At 33.3% G+C, this 16,705-nt stretch overlaps 1 protein-coding gene across 2 annotated transcripts; it reads left to right on the top strand.

The window, feature by feature from the left end:
* The first annotated feature begins 6,958 nt into the window (after nt 1–6,958).
* On the top strand, nt 6,959–10,112 carry LOC106316524 (DUF21 domain-containing protein At5g52790). 2 transcript variants are annotated; one of them, XM_013754424.1, is made up of 13 exons: nt 6,959–7,174; nt 7,271–7,347; nt 7,451–7,534; nt 7,786–7,899; nt 8,011–8,097; nt 8,202–8,341; nt 8,424–8,511; nt 8,588–8,661; nt 8,745–8,875; nt 8,963–9,126; nt 9,205–9,251; nt 9,345–9,618; nt 9,766–10,112. In XM_013754424.1, the coding sequence occupies exons 1-13, from the start codon at nt 6,994–6,996 to the stop codon at nt 9,808–9,810; spliced, it is 1,506 nt and encodes a 501-aa protein (XP_013609878.1). In that variant the 5' UTR covers nt 6,959–6,993; the 3' UTR covers nt 9,811–10,112. The 2 variants fall into 2 exon arrangements, with proteins under 2 accessions (XP_013609878.1, XP_013609879.1); XM_013754425.1 differs by having other exon boundaries at nt 9,205–9,230; nt 9,766–10,111.
* The last annotated feature ends 6,593 nt before the right edge of the window (nt 10,113–16,705 follow it).

The raw sequence follows: 16,705 nt of genomic DNA, 5'->3' as shown, positions 1-16,705 counted from the left end.
TTTTGGGTTTAGGGTATATAATTTGGGTTTAAGATTTACGGTTTGGATTTAGGGTCTACGACTTGGGTTTAGGGTATAGAGTTTAAACTTATGGTTAAGGTTTTGGGTTTAGGGTATATAATTTGGGTTTAAGATTTACGGTTTGGATTTAGGGTCTACGACTTGGGTTTAGGGTATAGAGTTTAGGTTTATAATCTAGTTTTTGGGTTTAGGGTATATAATTTGGGTTTAGGGTCTAGGATTAGGGTTTAGGGTATAGGGTTTGAGTTTAGAGGGTTTAGGGTATAGGGTTTGGGTTTAGGGGTTTGGATTTGGGTTTAGAATTTAGGGTATAGGGTTTAGAATTTAAAATTTAGGGTTTAGGGTTTAGCTGGAAGCGTTAGCGTCGTTAAAATTAGCATTTTTATTTTTTGTAGCTATTTTTTATTTAATTTAATGTTTTTTAATTAATAATCTATGTGTCAATTTGATTGGTGCTAAAGGGTGGGGTGAATTTAAAAGTTCACTCTAGGGGTTGAACCTAAGTTCTGTCCTTAATATTTCTATCTAATTTGGTACTTGAAATCAAAACTAAAGCTTTGACCCAAAAAAAAATCAAAACTAAATCAAGGTCTGTTAGATGAAAGTGTTTTATGAAAGGGATATTGATAAGTACTGAGATAGTGCTGACTTGGCACCTACATGAACATAAGCATGGAGAAGCTTATATTCTACGCAGACTGTTTATGGTTAGAGTTTTCAATAAATGTAAAAAGGGAATTGAGAGCATAGGAGGCTGAAAGAGTCTCTTTGGTTCATGATCTGACATGATATTGTGAATGGAGCTTATGGTTGATGTGAGATTGCAATATCTAGTTCTTTGTATTGGTGTGATTTCTAGTGTAATAATATGTCCGAAAAAAGAGAAGGTTACAATGACCATAACATCATCTCCCTTCACATGTAGCAAACACGAATTCACCAAAAACCCAAAGTTTGAAAACAAAACTCCATCTATACTTATATACAACAAATGGCCAATTGCAATGTACTTCAACCATATCAATATGTTATTTTGTACATATTCTAAACATACAATTGTGTAAAAAAAAAATTCACTACATAATGATTGAGATAAGTCTCATAAACAAGTTGTGCAACTAAAAAATCTACAGTGTTAAATTAGATGATGTTCATAAGTGGATTGATCCATCTCTTTTATATATTGGTTAATATATCTTTCAACTTTCAATGTAGACAACTTTGTCACTAATAGTATTTTCTGAATTCAACATTTTTTGTTTCTTTCAAGCTCCTTTCTCTCGCTGTAGAGGCTGAACATTTGCACACATTTTAAACTTCTTATATTGCTACACACTTGGCATTTGCAAATATTTCAAATTTTAGGTAATAGTTAACAATTGCAATAACCAAGAATTAAATTCACAGTCGCAATAAATGGGATTTCGATTCAAGTTAGAGAAAATCACAAAAATGTGATACCATTAGTGGTGGATAAAGAGAGTGAAAGAAAGACTTCATTCAAAAAAAAAAAAAGAAAGAAAGAAAGAAGAAACCACACTAGGCGGAGAAATACCACACTTGAAACACTTGAACAGTCAATCTACGTCATCCATGGTGTTGACGGTATGTTTCTTTGACATTGGTCTCCCCTCTTCTCTTCTTTACAAATATTTTTCTTTTTATTCTGTCATTCATCAAAAAAAAGTTAGCAGCTAGAAGCAAAACTTTTTGAATCTAACGTTACGTTGAAACGTAATAGAAAGTTTTCATATGATTCACGTGTTTCATAACTTAAAAGATTTGCTAAAAGAGAACAAAAACCCATGCCCCTTCTTTATACACCTTCTCCGCAAAACATTGTCCTAGTAACACTTAAAAGTAATGATAATCTAATTACACCCTTATTTATAAAAAAAAATATGGTAAACCATTTCCCTGGAGAGAGAATGTGAAAGCTCCGGTGGCCACGCGCTGTGGAAATCTGGTGTAGTGCGGATTCGAATTCGGGTCCCTTGGAGATCCACGGAACGCCTTGACCACCCGACCACAGACGCGTGGTTATCACCCTTATTTATAATTTTAAATGTCTCGTCTTAATTATGTCTAAACTTAAATAAAACTAAAAATAATTAGTAAAAAATATAAAAAAAAACCTTTAAAAACGTGCAACTATTTGAAAAATATGAACTTGCTATTTCTTGAAACATACAAACCTACAATTTTGTCTTACTTTTTTTTTTTTGTAATAGGGTATATTTTGTTTTTCTATATATTACCTGGTATCAAACTTGAAATTAAATTTAACATTATTCCGGAGTTGTATATTTCTGATTTCCATTGCATTACGGGGGAACCAGCAGCTAAGACTTGTAACTATTTTCTTTCGATTTTTTGTAAATTGTTATGCATGTATTGACATAATAGGACGTAACTTCACATTTTCTTGGTTTTGGTTTATATTTCTACATGTTCAAGATGGATCACCTATGTGAATCTGATGCTAGTTTTCACAGCATATCATTGGTCATTGAATTTTCTGGAGTCATACTATCTCCTGGATTTTTGGAAATATTTCTATCCTTTCCAGCATCCAAATCAATTTTGAATTTATTATTCTAATAATTATCAAGAATAGGTCTAAATATCAGACACAACTGAACTATGCTTTCTTCCTCACATATCCAACAAAATTTTGGACTTCGCGATTAAAGATATGTAGCACAAATTACAAAGATATGTTGTATATTGACTGAGATGAATACTAAAACAACAAGAAAAAAAATAATAAAAGGAGAAAAAATGTTAATAGAAAAAATATTTTTAGCATCAAATGTAAGAAAAAATGGAGAAGAAAGATATGATAACAACATTTCCAAAATTTTAGGATTTTCATAATTAAATTGGCAGAAAATACATTCAACAATTGGTAGAATAGACAAGGTTTCATAATTGGTAATCTATGCAAAGTAGAGCAAAGGAAAATTTTAGAACATGGTAAAAAATACTTTCATAAACTGCTAAAAGGAACAAGAAATGGTAGAATGTCCATTCCTGAATTGGTTGAATAATGAAAAAGCAGTAGAAAACTTGTTTAAACAAACCGTAGATCAATGTTTGGTGGTAGAAATAATTCAAAAGTTAAAACACAATTTCCTTTCCCCACTAAAAAGTAGAATGTACATTCCGAAATTCATAGAACAAGTTATATAATATTTTCAAAATTAACAGTAACAAAAATTTCAACCAATCACATAAAATTTTTCTATGTTTATATTTTTCCTATTTAACAAAAATTAAAAATATATAGTTAGAAAAATTCCATATTTAATAAAAGTTATTGCAGAGAAAATATATAACTTTAATGGAAATACTTTTGGGACAATATGTGAATCTTTTGTCCTTGTTTACCGAATCCTCCTCCACGGAGAAATGGTTCATGAGACAGCAACCTTATTGGAGGTTTTTTGTTCCTAGATTCTTAAAATACATGTATGTGTATGTATATATTATATATGCGTATGTAATTGTAGGGTTCTAAGCTTTACGGGAAACTCAACCGAAAGTTTCTTATTTAAGAAACTTTCGGTTGAGTTTCCCGTAAAGCCGAACGGTTGGGTTTTCCGTAAAGCCGAACGGTTGGGTTTTCCGTAAAGCTTAGAACCCCACAATTACATACGCATATATAATATATACATACACGTACATGTATTTTAAAGCAAGAAACTCAAATGTGGTTGCTCTAATATACTACCTGCCTCTTGAAGTTTCACATAAACACACTACTCAAATTAAAGAACACAATGTTGTAAACAAAATTTTCGTGATCTTGACTAACGGAGATGTGGCTGAGCTTTAGAAAAAAAAATGGAAAAAGCTTTGAAATTTTTTTTTTTTTTAATTTTTTATTGTGACGAATATTTTTGGTGATAAAGATTTAGAAAGTGATGATTCAGATTTTAATATGAATTTCATTAGTTAGGTTAAAGTAATTTAGTTTTTATTTATATGATAATATAATTACCCACATTTTATTTGACTTTATTCGGTCAATTTGATTTTAATGATTAGATTTGATTAAAATATATTAACAATGAGATATCTATGTTTATTTTATATTTATTTGTCTAAAATTTATTATCAAAATTGTAAAACTTCTTAGATTTTGATGTTTGAATCAAATTTTAAAACAGCCCAAAATGCTTGTGAATCAAAACGGATTAGACCCAAATATGTATTACACTTGAAGGCTTTGGGCCGAGTGAGGCCAACCCGATGAAATATCATCTTCTTCTATCTACAACTATTGTGAGTTTTTCAGGGTTTTTGGTAATGTTAATAGTTAGGACGACTCATAGGTATGTTGCTAATTTTCTGTTTACTATAGGGTTGATTGGAAAAGACACTAGAAATTGTGTACATCATCTATTATTTATCTCTGAATCTTTTCTTTAAAGCACACATCCTTTACTTATGAAAATAAATCTACGGTAAAAAAAAAAATTACCACAGATACCACATTCATAGTACCACTTTTCGTATTTACACTAAACACTAACCCTTTTTACCTTCACTTTTAATAAGAATAAAAGACATTTATATCCTTAGGGTTAACTAATCTAGATTTAGAGTTTAGAGTTGAGGGGTGGAGTAGGGTTTTTGGAATGTAAAATTTAGGATTCTAATAAATATATAAATAAATACTTAAAAAATATATATAAATTTTTTAAAATAGTTTCAAACATAATTTTCGATTTTCAAAAGAAATTAAAAAAATTCAAAAAATTTTTTTATAAAAAAATTCAAATTTGAAAAAGTATAATTCGAAAACATAAAAAATATATATATATTTTAATTTATATAGAGATCAAATGTATAACAGTCTTTTGACACTTAATGAAAAAAATATTTTTGAAAATGTCCCTTTAGTGGTGGTAAAGATAAAATTATCCCGTTAAAAAATTAGAAAAAAATATGTTAGCTCTAAAAATGAATTTTCTAGCATTTTTATTCAGTGCTTTTAATATCTTTGGAAATAAGTCTTTTTTTTTGTCATCAACTTATACATACTCATATAGACTCTGTAAACCAAATTGGGAGATATTGATCCATGTGAACGACGAAAGACGGTTGCTTCCTGATACTGCGTGCTAGGCTATCCACTGTTGAATTTTGCGTTCTTGGTACATGGATTATCTCTGAATGGATGAAACTTTATTTCAGGACTTTAATATCTTCCAAATAACTTGCAAAAGTTGGTCATTCTTCTAGTTCTGAAACCATCTTCACCTATTGAGAACAATCCGTTGCAAATGTAACCTGAAATTGACGTAAGTTCCTCATGCATTCCATTGCCCAGAGAGTAGTGCTTGCGTCTCCGCATGAAGAGGAGATAGACTAACCCGAACATTTCTCTCCCCCATCAGCCCATCAAATCCTTCTAAAGTACTGAGCCAACCCTGTCCGGAGTAAATAACATTCTCTTTCCAGAAACCATCTGTAAAACACCATCTTCCTGGAATTGACGGTAAAGTCGTAACCTCTACGTGTGATACTGTCCTCTGTTCACTCACTATCTGTGCCTTAGCCCAGAGTGTTGATTCTGTTTCTGCCAATTTGAGTGTATCCCTAGGATCAATGTCCAAATTACTAAAAACTTTATTATTTCTTTATTTCCAAATGTACCATAGTATCCATGCAAACTGATGATCATCTAACTCCGAGAAAACCCTCCAGAAAAGATGATCCATGTTTGTAAAGAGAGCATGATTATTGCGGCGCTCTTAAGGGGGGTTCTTAGCGGAATATAAGAACTCGTCTCTTAACTTTTAACTTTTAACTAAAAAAGCTAATGCCTAATTTCTTAAACAAAAAACTAAAGTCACAACTGCAACCAATCAAAGCCACATTTGTTTTACTAAAAGTGACAACTGAATAAATTAATTGTTAGTGGATTTGTTAGCAGAAAACTTAAGAAGATAATGATGTTCTTCCCCCATATTATATACTAAATTGATGGTAATAAGCTTAGCTTACTTGTATTAGGCAGCACTTGTCTTCGATTTCTTGGTGGAATAGGACAATATTTAATTAGCTTCTCTTACTTTTTGTTGGGAGAATTCGTCTGAACTATTTTATAGCTTATTTAGCCTCATTTTTGAGGTCATTTCTTATATCCGACCCTTACAGATATTATTATGTTCTACTCGTCCCTTGAATCGTTTGTTTGCTTCTTTAGTGAATCGGTCACTGTTTTGTTATCATCCATTTTTTAATACTTCTCCACCTGCTCCGTAGGAACTCGCTCTCTTGTTTTACTAGTATTTCTGAAGATCCTTGAATTAACAAAAATATATTTTCCTGAAATCAATCATTTTGTGCACATTTGGTCTTATTTGGTGAATCGTTTCCACTTGCTATGAATTGACGATGCGGGTTGTTTCACGTTGTTCTCCTCACACCTTTTGTTTAAGAATTGCACCACACAATAATAGCGACTAAGTGAGTGTGACATTCCATGCTCTATCCTTGTTCTACCAAATTGTATACTTGATGTCTTCGCCAACATCACCCTCTCTTTTTTTTTTGGTAAACAACGTGATATCAGGTCAGAGGAGAATGGTAAACTGACAATTATCACATCATAAGACTTTGTGATATCAGGTCAGAGGAGAATGGTAAACTGACAATGATTAGATAAAATTGTGTGGACAGAAAAATTGTGTGTTTATGTCGACCAAAATGTTGATTTTGAGTTGCAAAGGTTCGTAGGAAAGAGATTGTATCCACCTTATGTAATGGCTAATCAAGAATAAGATAACTTCTTTACTATAGATATTTGGATGGTGGTTCTTGGATCTATTTAAATCATGGTGTAGCAGTTGGTATTACTTTGTCATCCCTGGCTACTATTTAAGTTACTATGATACCCAAACTCATTATCCCCCACTCTCAACATTCATATAGTCTTTACTCTCTAAAAAAACTTCTGAAATGGCAGCAAATGATGTCCCTTGCTGTGAACCTATGTTCTGGTTTTACCTTACTGCATGTTTTGGTCTAGTTGCTTTCGCAGGTTTAATGTCAGGACTGACCCTTGGTCTTATGTCCCTTAGTCTCGTCGAACTTGAGGTCATAGCTAAGGCTGGTGAACCCAACGACCGCAGAAACGCTGGTCAGTGTCATGAACCCATTGACCCTACTCATACTTTTTTTACTTCATAGTTCACTTCAAACTAACACCATTAAAAAAATACAACGAAATGGCCAGAAAAGATCCTGCCACTCGTTAAGAACCAGCATCTTCTGCTGTGTACACTCCTCATAGGCAATGCTTTGGCGATGGAGGTATCATGCTTATGCACATATCTTTAGATACAACTTAACTTTATCTTTTTCAACTTTTTATTTAGTATTTAATGACAATGTTTCTGTTGCTAAAATCTAAAAGGCTCTACCAGTCTTTGTTGATTCCCTGCTTCCAGCTTGGGGCTCTGTTCTGATATCTGTGACTCTCATACTTGCATTTGGCGAGGTAAGTGGAGTTTGAACTAGCTTTCTGTGCTGATCTGATTCATTTAAGGTTGCCCAAAAACTCGTACGGTTCTCAGGACTAGCTTTGAGATTTTGGAGACCATAAACATTTTACTAAAATTTTAATAATTTTTTTAAAAATAATATTAGAGTCTATGTATATGTATATTAATTTAAAAAAAAATTGGGCACTAGGCCAATGTTCAGGTTGTGACAGAACCGGCCATGACTGTTCTTTTTTGATTGTTGTAGATTATACCTCAAGCTGTATGCTCTCGATACGGGCTAAGCATCGGAGCAAAGCTATCGATTTTGGTTAGATTTATTGTCATAGTCTTCTTTCCGCTAGCTTATCCAATCAGCAAGGTAACTCAATCAGCTTAAAAACCAATGGAATTTTATTAGAATGAAGCAGAAATTGTTTTTTAAGTCAAAAACAATGCTTCAAACTTTTACTTCTTCCTTCAATGTTCTTAGCTACTCGATTTATTGCTTGGAAGAAGACATTCTACACTTTTCAGACGAGCAGAGCTCAAGTCATTTGTGTTTATGCATGGAAACGAGGTTTATTTCAAGTTTTGAGATGATTTTTTTTTTTGAAAAATTGTTTTGTCAATATGTAAGCTAAAACCTATGTCTTTCTCGGTGTCCTTTCTTCTGATAACTAGGCAGGAAAAGGCGGGGAACTAACTCACGATGAAACAACAATCATATCAGGAGCTCTCGACATGTCTCACAAGAGTGCCAAAGACGCAATGACATCAGTCTCCAAGATATTCTCACTTGATATCAACTCCAGGCTCGACGAGTATGTTCTTCATTCTGTTTTTCCTCAAATAATACATTTTCAGTTAGTTTGTTATTCTTATCCTTCAATTTGGGGTTCACAGAAAGACAATGGGACTAATAGCAAGTGAAGGCCATAGCCGAATCCCTGTATACTCGGTGGATCCTACTGTTATCATCGGATATATTCTTGTGAGTAAGCAACAAAATCTACACAGTTAAGTAATCTTGAGAAACACTATGCCTTCTGACATGAGTTTTTGATTAGGTCAAGAACTTGATCAAAGTCCGTCCTGAAGATGAGACACCGATCAGAGATCTCCCCATCAGAAGAATGCCTAGGTATATTGATTTTTCTAACAAAACTGCTTTCTAAGCTGGAACGTAACGGTCCAAAAAGTTTAATTATTGTTTTCTGCAAGCAGGGTCAATTTGAATCTACCTCTCTACGACATCCTCAACATCTTCCAAACAGGTCGAAGCCACATGGCTGCTGTCGTTGGGACTAAGAACTGTACCAATACCAACACTCCTGTCCATGACAAGAGCATCAATGGTTAAGAGACTTGTATATATGATAGATCATTAAATCTGAAATAATATAAAGTATTGAGATGAGAAGTATATTTTTGTCTTAATTCAGGAACGGATAATAAAGATGGAAATGTTGTTTTGAGCATTCCTGTGATGAACTCAAGTGAAGTTAATCATCAGAGTCCAATCCGATACATTGATAGCATTGCTGATGAAGATGAAGAAGTCATCGGCATAATAACTCTAGAAGATGTCATGGAGGAACTCATACAGGTAAGTAATTAATCATTATAGATGGTTAGACTACTAACATTATATTTTAGCTAACCATCTTAATTATGAACCTTGTAGGAAGAAATATTTGATGAGACAGACCGGTATGTCGAAGTTCATAAGAGGTATGATTGATCACCACTAATGAATCATAATGGATAGAGTGCAAGTTACATTATTTTTCACAAGACTCGGAATCTCTTTTGTTACCTCCGTAGGATAACAATAAACATGCCAATAGCTGGGAACTCGAATCCACATTCGCCGGGAACTGCCACGTGGATTTCGGAGCTAACATCTCCTATCTCGCCGTATCGCTCAAGTCCACTGTCGCCTAACATCATGATCTCTACGCTGCTCCGGTCACCGATAAACTCACCTTACCGTCAGTCTCCGTTTCTCAGGCCTACACTCTATGCTTCACCGTCACAGCCTCCTTCGGTGCTCTCTCCGGACAGCAATGATCGTTATTACTATTTGTCTCCTAGTAGGGTACGTACGTAACTTGAATATCAAGAAATCGTTTTGCAATGTCTTCTTCTTCCTTTTTTTTTTTTGAAAAAGGGCATTGCAATGTCTTTCTTAAGTCATAAGTTAAGTTTCGACTTTGCTCTTTGTTTGTGTGTTGTTACCTTGCAGGTGGGGAAAACGTACGCGAAGCTACCAAGATCAATTGGTTCGTAAAACGAAACGGTAGATCTTATTAAAAATGTATTTAAGTGAAGCAAAATATATTAATAACAAGATTCAAAAGACTTTCTTGTCGATCATTTTTCAAGATTTAGGTGATTCTTTTATATGCATGTGAATTGAAGTGAAGAAAAGATGAACTGTCTTTTTTTTTTGCGTATTAATTTTTTTTTTGAAAAAGGATAAATAGTAGGAAACGTGTGGCTAACAAAATCAATATTATTAATACAGAATCATTGCTATCTTTTACCCCTGGTAGACCTTGGAATATTACTTTTGTGCCACTGGACCTATTTAAAATATAAATAGAATCCTATAACCATAATTATTTCTAAGCAATGTTTAAAAAAAAATAACTACTTCTAACCGTATATATTTTGTAACCTCTTTTCTTAATTCCAAAATTTTAGGAACCCACAACTCTCAATGGCTAAACTGTCGACTATGTTTAAGTCCAAACTGTATGCAGCCCAATAATTAAAGTTATGTCGTTTGAAATGGTTAATATTGATATCTATTCTATTAAAATGGTTAATATTGATATCTATTCTATTAAAATGGTTAATATTGATATCTATTCTATTAAAATGGTTAATATTGATATCTATTCTATTAAAATGGTTAATATTGATATCTATTCTATTAAAATGGTTAATATTGATATCTATTCTATTAAAATGGTTAATATTGATATCTATTCTATTAAAATGGTTAATATTGATATCTATTCTATTAAAATGGTTAATATTGATATCTATTCTATTAAAATGGTTAATATTGATATCTATTCTATTAAAATGGTTAATATTGATATCTATTCTATTAAAATGGTTAATATTGATATCTATTCTATTAAAATGGTTAATATTGATATCTATTCTATTAAAATGGTTAATATTGATATCTATTCTATTAAAATGGTTAATATTGATATCTATTCTATTAAAATGGTTAATATTGATATCTATTCTATTAAAACATCAAGATGACCTATTCATATATGTGTACTCCAACTATTTTAATATCAATATTATTAATACAGAATCATTGCTATCTTTTACCCCTGGTAGACCTTGGAATATTACTTTTGTGCCACTGGACCTATTTAAAATATAAATAGAATCCTATAACCATAATTATTTCTAAGCAATGTTTAAAAAAAAATAACTACTTCTAACCGTATATATTTTGTAACCTCTTTTCTTAATTCCAAAATTTTAGGAACCCACAACTCTCAATGGCTAAACTGTCGACTATGTTTAAGTCCAAACTGTATGCAGCCCAATAATTAAAGTTATGTCGTTTGAAATGGTTAATATTGATATCTATTCTATTAAAACATCAAGATGACCTATTCATATATGTGTACTCCAACTATTTTAATACAATTATTAAAATTTCTTATTAATTATTTAAAAGAAGTATTATACAAAGAGAAAACACATGACTAAAAATCATAAATATAAAAATAAAATTTCTAAAAAAATGTAAAAAAATAATATTCCCGCCCTTAAAGATAAAAACAAAATATGCATGCCACCGTATACATGTATCATAAGGTAGATAATCAAATTCACAAAAGAATACTTAAGAAAAGAAACTATTAGTTTACAAAAGAAAACAACATAATAGTTTATAAAAAAAAAAAAAAAAAAAAAAAAAAAAAAAAAAAAAAAAAAAAAAAAAAAAAACAACATAACAAGGTTCTTTTCTTAAGATGGGTTCCCTTTGTTCATATGAGTGGATGAGACAGATCACGAACAAGCTATGGATCTATGGATGCCACACGTGTTATGAAAATTTTGACTAGTTAAGTTGAACTCTAAGAAATCCGAGAAATTTTCCTGATTAATGGCACCTTAAGGTACTACGTTACATCCGAAGAGAAGTATATTGGATGCCAAAGATAATTCTGCGCTGGATCTACATAAAGAAAGGTCTGGAATTGGACAGTTCTTAATAACCCAGTTTGCTAGGTTGCATGGAAACGAAAACGGATACGCGGAAACAAAACGTTTCGAAACGTGGAAATTTGATTTTTGTTTTGATTTTTCTTTGGAAACGTTTTAGAAACGTCTATATATATATATATTTGTCATCCTATATATATATATATAACTAATATTTGCATTTATTTTTATTATGTTTAGTATATCTTAGAATATAAATAAATAAATAGTCATTCTATTTAATCATACGAAAAATAAAATAAATCATCATTAAACATCAAAGTCATATAAAATTCAAAATAACAAAAACCCATTACTTAAATATTAAACAACTTAAATAAATAAAAATCAAAACATCAAGTCAAAGATCAATAACATCATCTTCAACCTCATTTTAATACTTCCATCAAACATGACCACTATCAAAATAACAAACTAATCCTTATATTTATTAATTATATATACAATTTGTTCTAAAATAATAAAAAAAGAGTTTTTTAAGCGTTTCCAAAACAGAATCGGGAGTTTCCAAAATCGAAACGCAAGTTTCCATTAAGTTTCCAAACTGAGATTTTTAAGAAACAAGTTTCCAATGCGTTTCTGCGAGTTTCCGAGAGATTCCGATTCCGAAACGTTTCCGAAACGTGAAACGGACTTTCAACGGAGTTTCCATGCAACATAGCCGGTTTGTAATATTGGTCTGGTCATATATGGTTTTTGGGTCTAGTCTTGGTTCGTTATGGGTCTTTGATGGGTAAAGAATATTGACCAAGTTCAACTACTCATGGCTGGACTGGAATCTTCTAAAAGAAACCAAATAAAATTTATGTAAACATGGCCCTTAAATTTTATACTATTTTTAGTTAAGCTTTTTTTATAAACAAACACACAAATTAACTAGATGGAATGCTCAGTTACTAAGCTATATCGCTTGTTTTAAAAGTTGCGCACTGATTTGTTACTTTTCTTTTAGGTTTACTATAAATTTGTAAGTATTGAGCGGCCTAAAAGCAAATATTTTTATGACTTTGGGTTTGTTTGAGTTTGTCTTTCTTGATTTATTACTGGTGTGAATTATTGAGAAGCTGGTAAAAATACATGAAGGTAGTTTGGGGTTTGGATTCTCAATTCATATTTGATATGACTTCATTATTTAGAAGGGTTTGGATTTGATGTCATCGTTCAATTTAAACACTCTTAAAAGCGCGGATATATTTTTCGTTTGAATATATTCATATATATTTGATTTTTTAATATGTTTGTGTAAATGATATTTCCTTGTTATTTTAATTTTGTAACATGTATTTACTTTTGTTTGTTGCATAAATATTAGCACTTGTGCTCTCATTTTTAAATGTGTTGATTTGTGCCAACACTCGAGAAATTATATTTGTATAGTATATGTCGTAAGTTGACGTAAGTCAACTGATTTTTATTTGACAATATATTGGTGTAGTTTAAAATTTCCTTTTAAAATTTTGTGAATAATCTCACTAATACGAGGGATTTTGCTTAAATAGTATAGATGTAATATGTACCGTCAATATTAATTTCTTTGGACAAATTTTAGAGAAAATTGAAAAAAAGAGACATTTAAAAGTTGGATTTGTCCCCTTAAAACTTTATATAAATTTTTGGGCAATTCTCTTAAATAGTCATTTTTAAGTTTTTGTTACAAAAATAGCCCTTAAAAAGAAAAAAGACCAAAATAGTCCTTTTTCTTGAAATTTTTAATTTTTATTTTTTAAAATTTGAAACCATATCCCAAAACCCCACCCTAAGTCTAGATTAGTTAACCCTTGGATAAAAATACATTTTACCCTTCAATAAAACTTATTTTGGTCATTTTCCTCATTGATGACTATTTTTGTGATAAAAACTTAAAAGAGTTATCCTAGGAAATTTCTCTAATTTTTTCTCATTAAAATTTTAATTATTTTAAGGGAAATTTGAACGCATAACAATAGCGAAAATCGAAACTAAGATTCTAACCATATCAGATGTTAGGCTACGGGGCGTCGTATTTGTGTATAATGCCAACCATGCCCCAGACTGCGCGTGAGAAAGCCTTGGACCCACCGCTTTTTCCATTTTCCTTACCCCAGGAAACTGAACAGTTTCCACTGCCGTTCTTACCAAAACAAAGCGACATAGAAGAACGATTTGGAGAGCGTTAGCCTTTGTCGCAATAGAAAAAAAATCCGGCCGATTTCGGGAACAAAGGCGGTGTCAGTGGCGCATGCGGCCCGATTTCAGAGGGAAAAGCGAAGCCATCAACGGAGGTAAGTTCGATTTCGTATCACTATACCACTCTGAAATCATTTTATGAGAAAACCTGAAGGGGTTTATGAAATTGATACTACACTCTGCAATATATTGCAGATCTGTGCGAAAGGGGTGATCGTCCGCGGAGTAGGAAGGTACTTTCGAAACTGTTTCACCGTAACATAAGGAGCGTTTAATAGACTATTCGATAAAGTAATGTAGTATAGACGAGTTTTTGTCTGCATATGTATCCCTTTTGATTTGTCCAATTCCCGTCTGCAATTGAATACGATGTGTCCCTTTGCTTTGTACATGAAGTATATTATCGTGCACGTTTGTATACCGTGTTGCATGTTTGTATTTTGTATTGTAAATAATGCGAGTAAATTGTATAACCTAACCTGTTTAGATTTCCCACAGTTACTATACCTATGTTTATGTAGTATAGCATCACGTAAGGTAAAGAAAATTTGGACGCTTGCCAATTGGAGTAGTTTTGTACTTTCATTGTCTTACTTTGTATCTGATGTAGGTTCGTTGATATAATTGCCCTGTATTCACTTTCTTTCAATCGACAGGATGGAAGAGTTAGGTTTGCCAGAACGCTTGTTTCAGACATGATATGAACCAACAGGACGGAAAAGAATAAACAACTACTTCAATTTGCGGTGGATTGAGGTTGTAAAAACAGCACTTTCGGATGCTCAGCAGAAGCTATTGGCTGAATCTCAGTTTAGACAACTAATTCTTATGGGGTACATACATTTTCAGTAATGTTTGCACACCAGCTGTTGTCGCGTCAGTTGGTGACCAAGAAGTTGTATGAGCTGTGGTGGTTGTTTACAGGGAAGTCAATTCGATATGGTATTGGAGACTTCGTATTAGTTACAGGTCTCAATTGTGGGACTCCGCCAACACTGTCGCTGGGCGGACAGCGTATGGGAAAAGGGGAAAAAAAAGACAAATCAAAGGGAAAACAATTAGGTGGTGATGGCGCCGTTTGGCAATCATTATTTGGCAGTGAGGAGACGATTACACCAGAGTAGATCCTATGCAGATTGGGACAAAAAGACAAGTACAAAGATGAGGATACCAGATTGCGTTTGTCTCTTCTCCTGCTAGTAGAAGGTATTATATGCCCAACTAGTGGGTTAACACCGATTAGACCAGAAGTAGTAGAGATGGTCAGTAATATTGGGTTGTTTATGGATTATCCTTGGGGAAGGGATTCGTTTCTCTTAACGGTTTCAAGCGGAAAGATTAGGTCGGCAGGACAATTGGCACAAGACACACTGGCAATACAAGGGTTTTCGCATGCTATGGTTCTAGTCACAGTCTGCAGCTGCCCACAAATTATTGCAGAATCACGCTTAGGGGAAGATCTGGTGAATGACGAGCTTCCCACAGAAGACATTGTCGATGGCGTTTGTGCTCGGAGTGTTAAAATTAATGTTGTAACTGTGCAAAATCTTGAGCTCATTGGACAGGTAAAGTGGCAACATTTTTAACTAGTTCTCATAATCTTGCATCTTTTACATAAACATAAAGCGCTTTGCATTTGGTATTTTGCAGGCTACAGTTTGTTCCATACTATGTGAAGTGTCTGACATACCTCCTATCCAAGATGAGGTGGAAGATCTCCAAGTTGCTCATATGGTATCTTTGATTCGCGATGGCTTCCCCTTTGAAATCAATACATGGCGTGGTGGTGTAAAGGCGTCTGATGCTAAGAAATATAAGGGTGGTTATGGCCCAGACAGATTAGGCCCTGATGGGTCAGATCCTGCTCAAACCTAAAATACAGATGGTCATGCAGGAGGGTGTGGCCAGGGGGTTAACTTGGATGTTCCAAATCTGGTGCGTGTATTGGCAAAGGAACTACATGCACGTGGAGGGCCCTTGTTAGCAACTTTAAGAACCCACATAAGCCGAGAAATGCTCCTCCTAAAAGAGGAAGTTTTAGCCGCATCGAGGGTGTCTTCACAAGGCGCAATGCAAGATCCAGCAGGAGGTAGTGTTGTGTGTTTACATTTATTAAGCTTGCCTGCTACTTTTTTTTTAATTCTATCATTTTTCATGTCTCTGCGCATAGGAGATGGAGGAATATCCAATTGTATTCCTCGAAATAATGGCCATGGAATCCAAACAACGACCTCCACCTTTCCATCAGACCTCACTGCAACCTTTCAGGTGCCTTCTCCTGGTGCTCAGCTTGGAGGAAAAGATGGGGGAACGCTTGCATCATCGGATGAAGCCCCTTCTGAGTTCGACAATACAACTGTAAGGAAAATGTATACTATTTGGTTATATGGTATGGACTCCTGTCAAATTTAAACTTTGTGATGTTTGAGTCACACGACATACTGGTGAACCAATAGCCGACCACATCACTCCTGCGGATTCTGGTGACCAGCACCCATCTTTACCGGACGCCTTTAAAGATGATGTCGCTACATCGGGCACAGATGGGGTTGAAGACGAACCTCCTGTAAGTGGGAGTGGTCAATATTGTATTTTACATTAATAACCCTCTTTTGGTTGGTTTAACATAAGTAAATATTTAACAACTGCGCTTGGATTTCGTTCTTGGACTATACCATATGTATGATTAATATGGAATACTGTGAACAGAAAAAACGAAGTTGTTGCCATTGTCATTGAATAATAGTGGACTT

This window comes from Brassica oleracea, chromosome C9 (assembly GCF_000695525.1).
Source record: "Brassica oleracea var. oleracea cultivar TO1000 chromosome C9, BOL, whole genome shotgun sequence".
In the NCBI taxonomy this organism is placed as follows: domain Eukaryota; kingdom Viridiplantae; phylum Streptophyta; class Magnoliopsida; order Brassicales; family Brassicaceae; genus Brassica; species Brassica oleracea.
The sequence above is the reverse complement of the archived record's forward strand: the minus strand, read 5'-3'. Positions and strand labels throughout refer to the sequence as shown.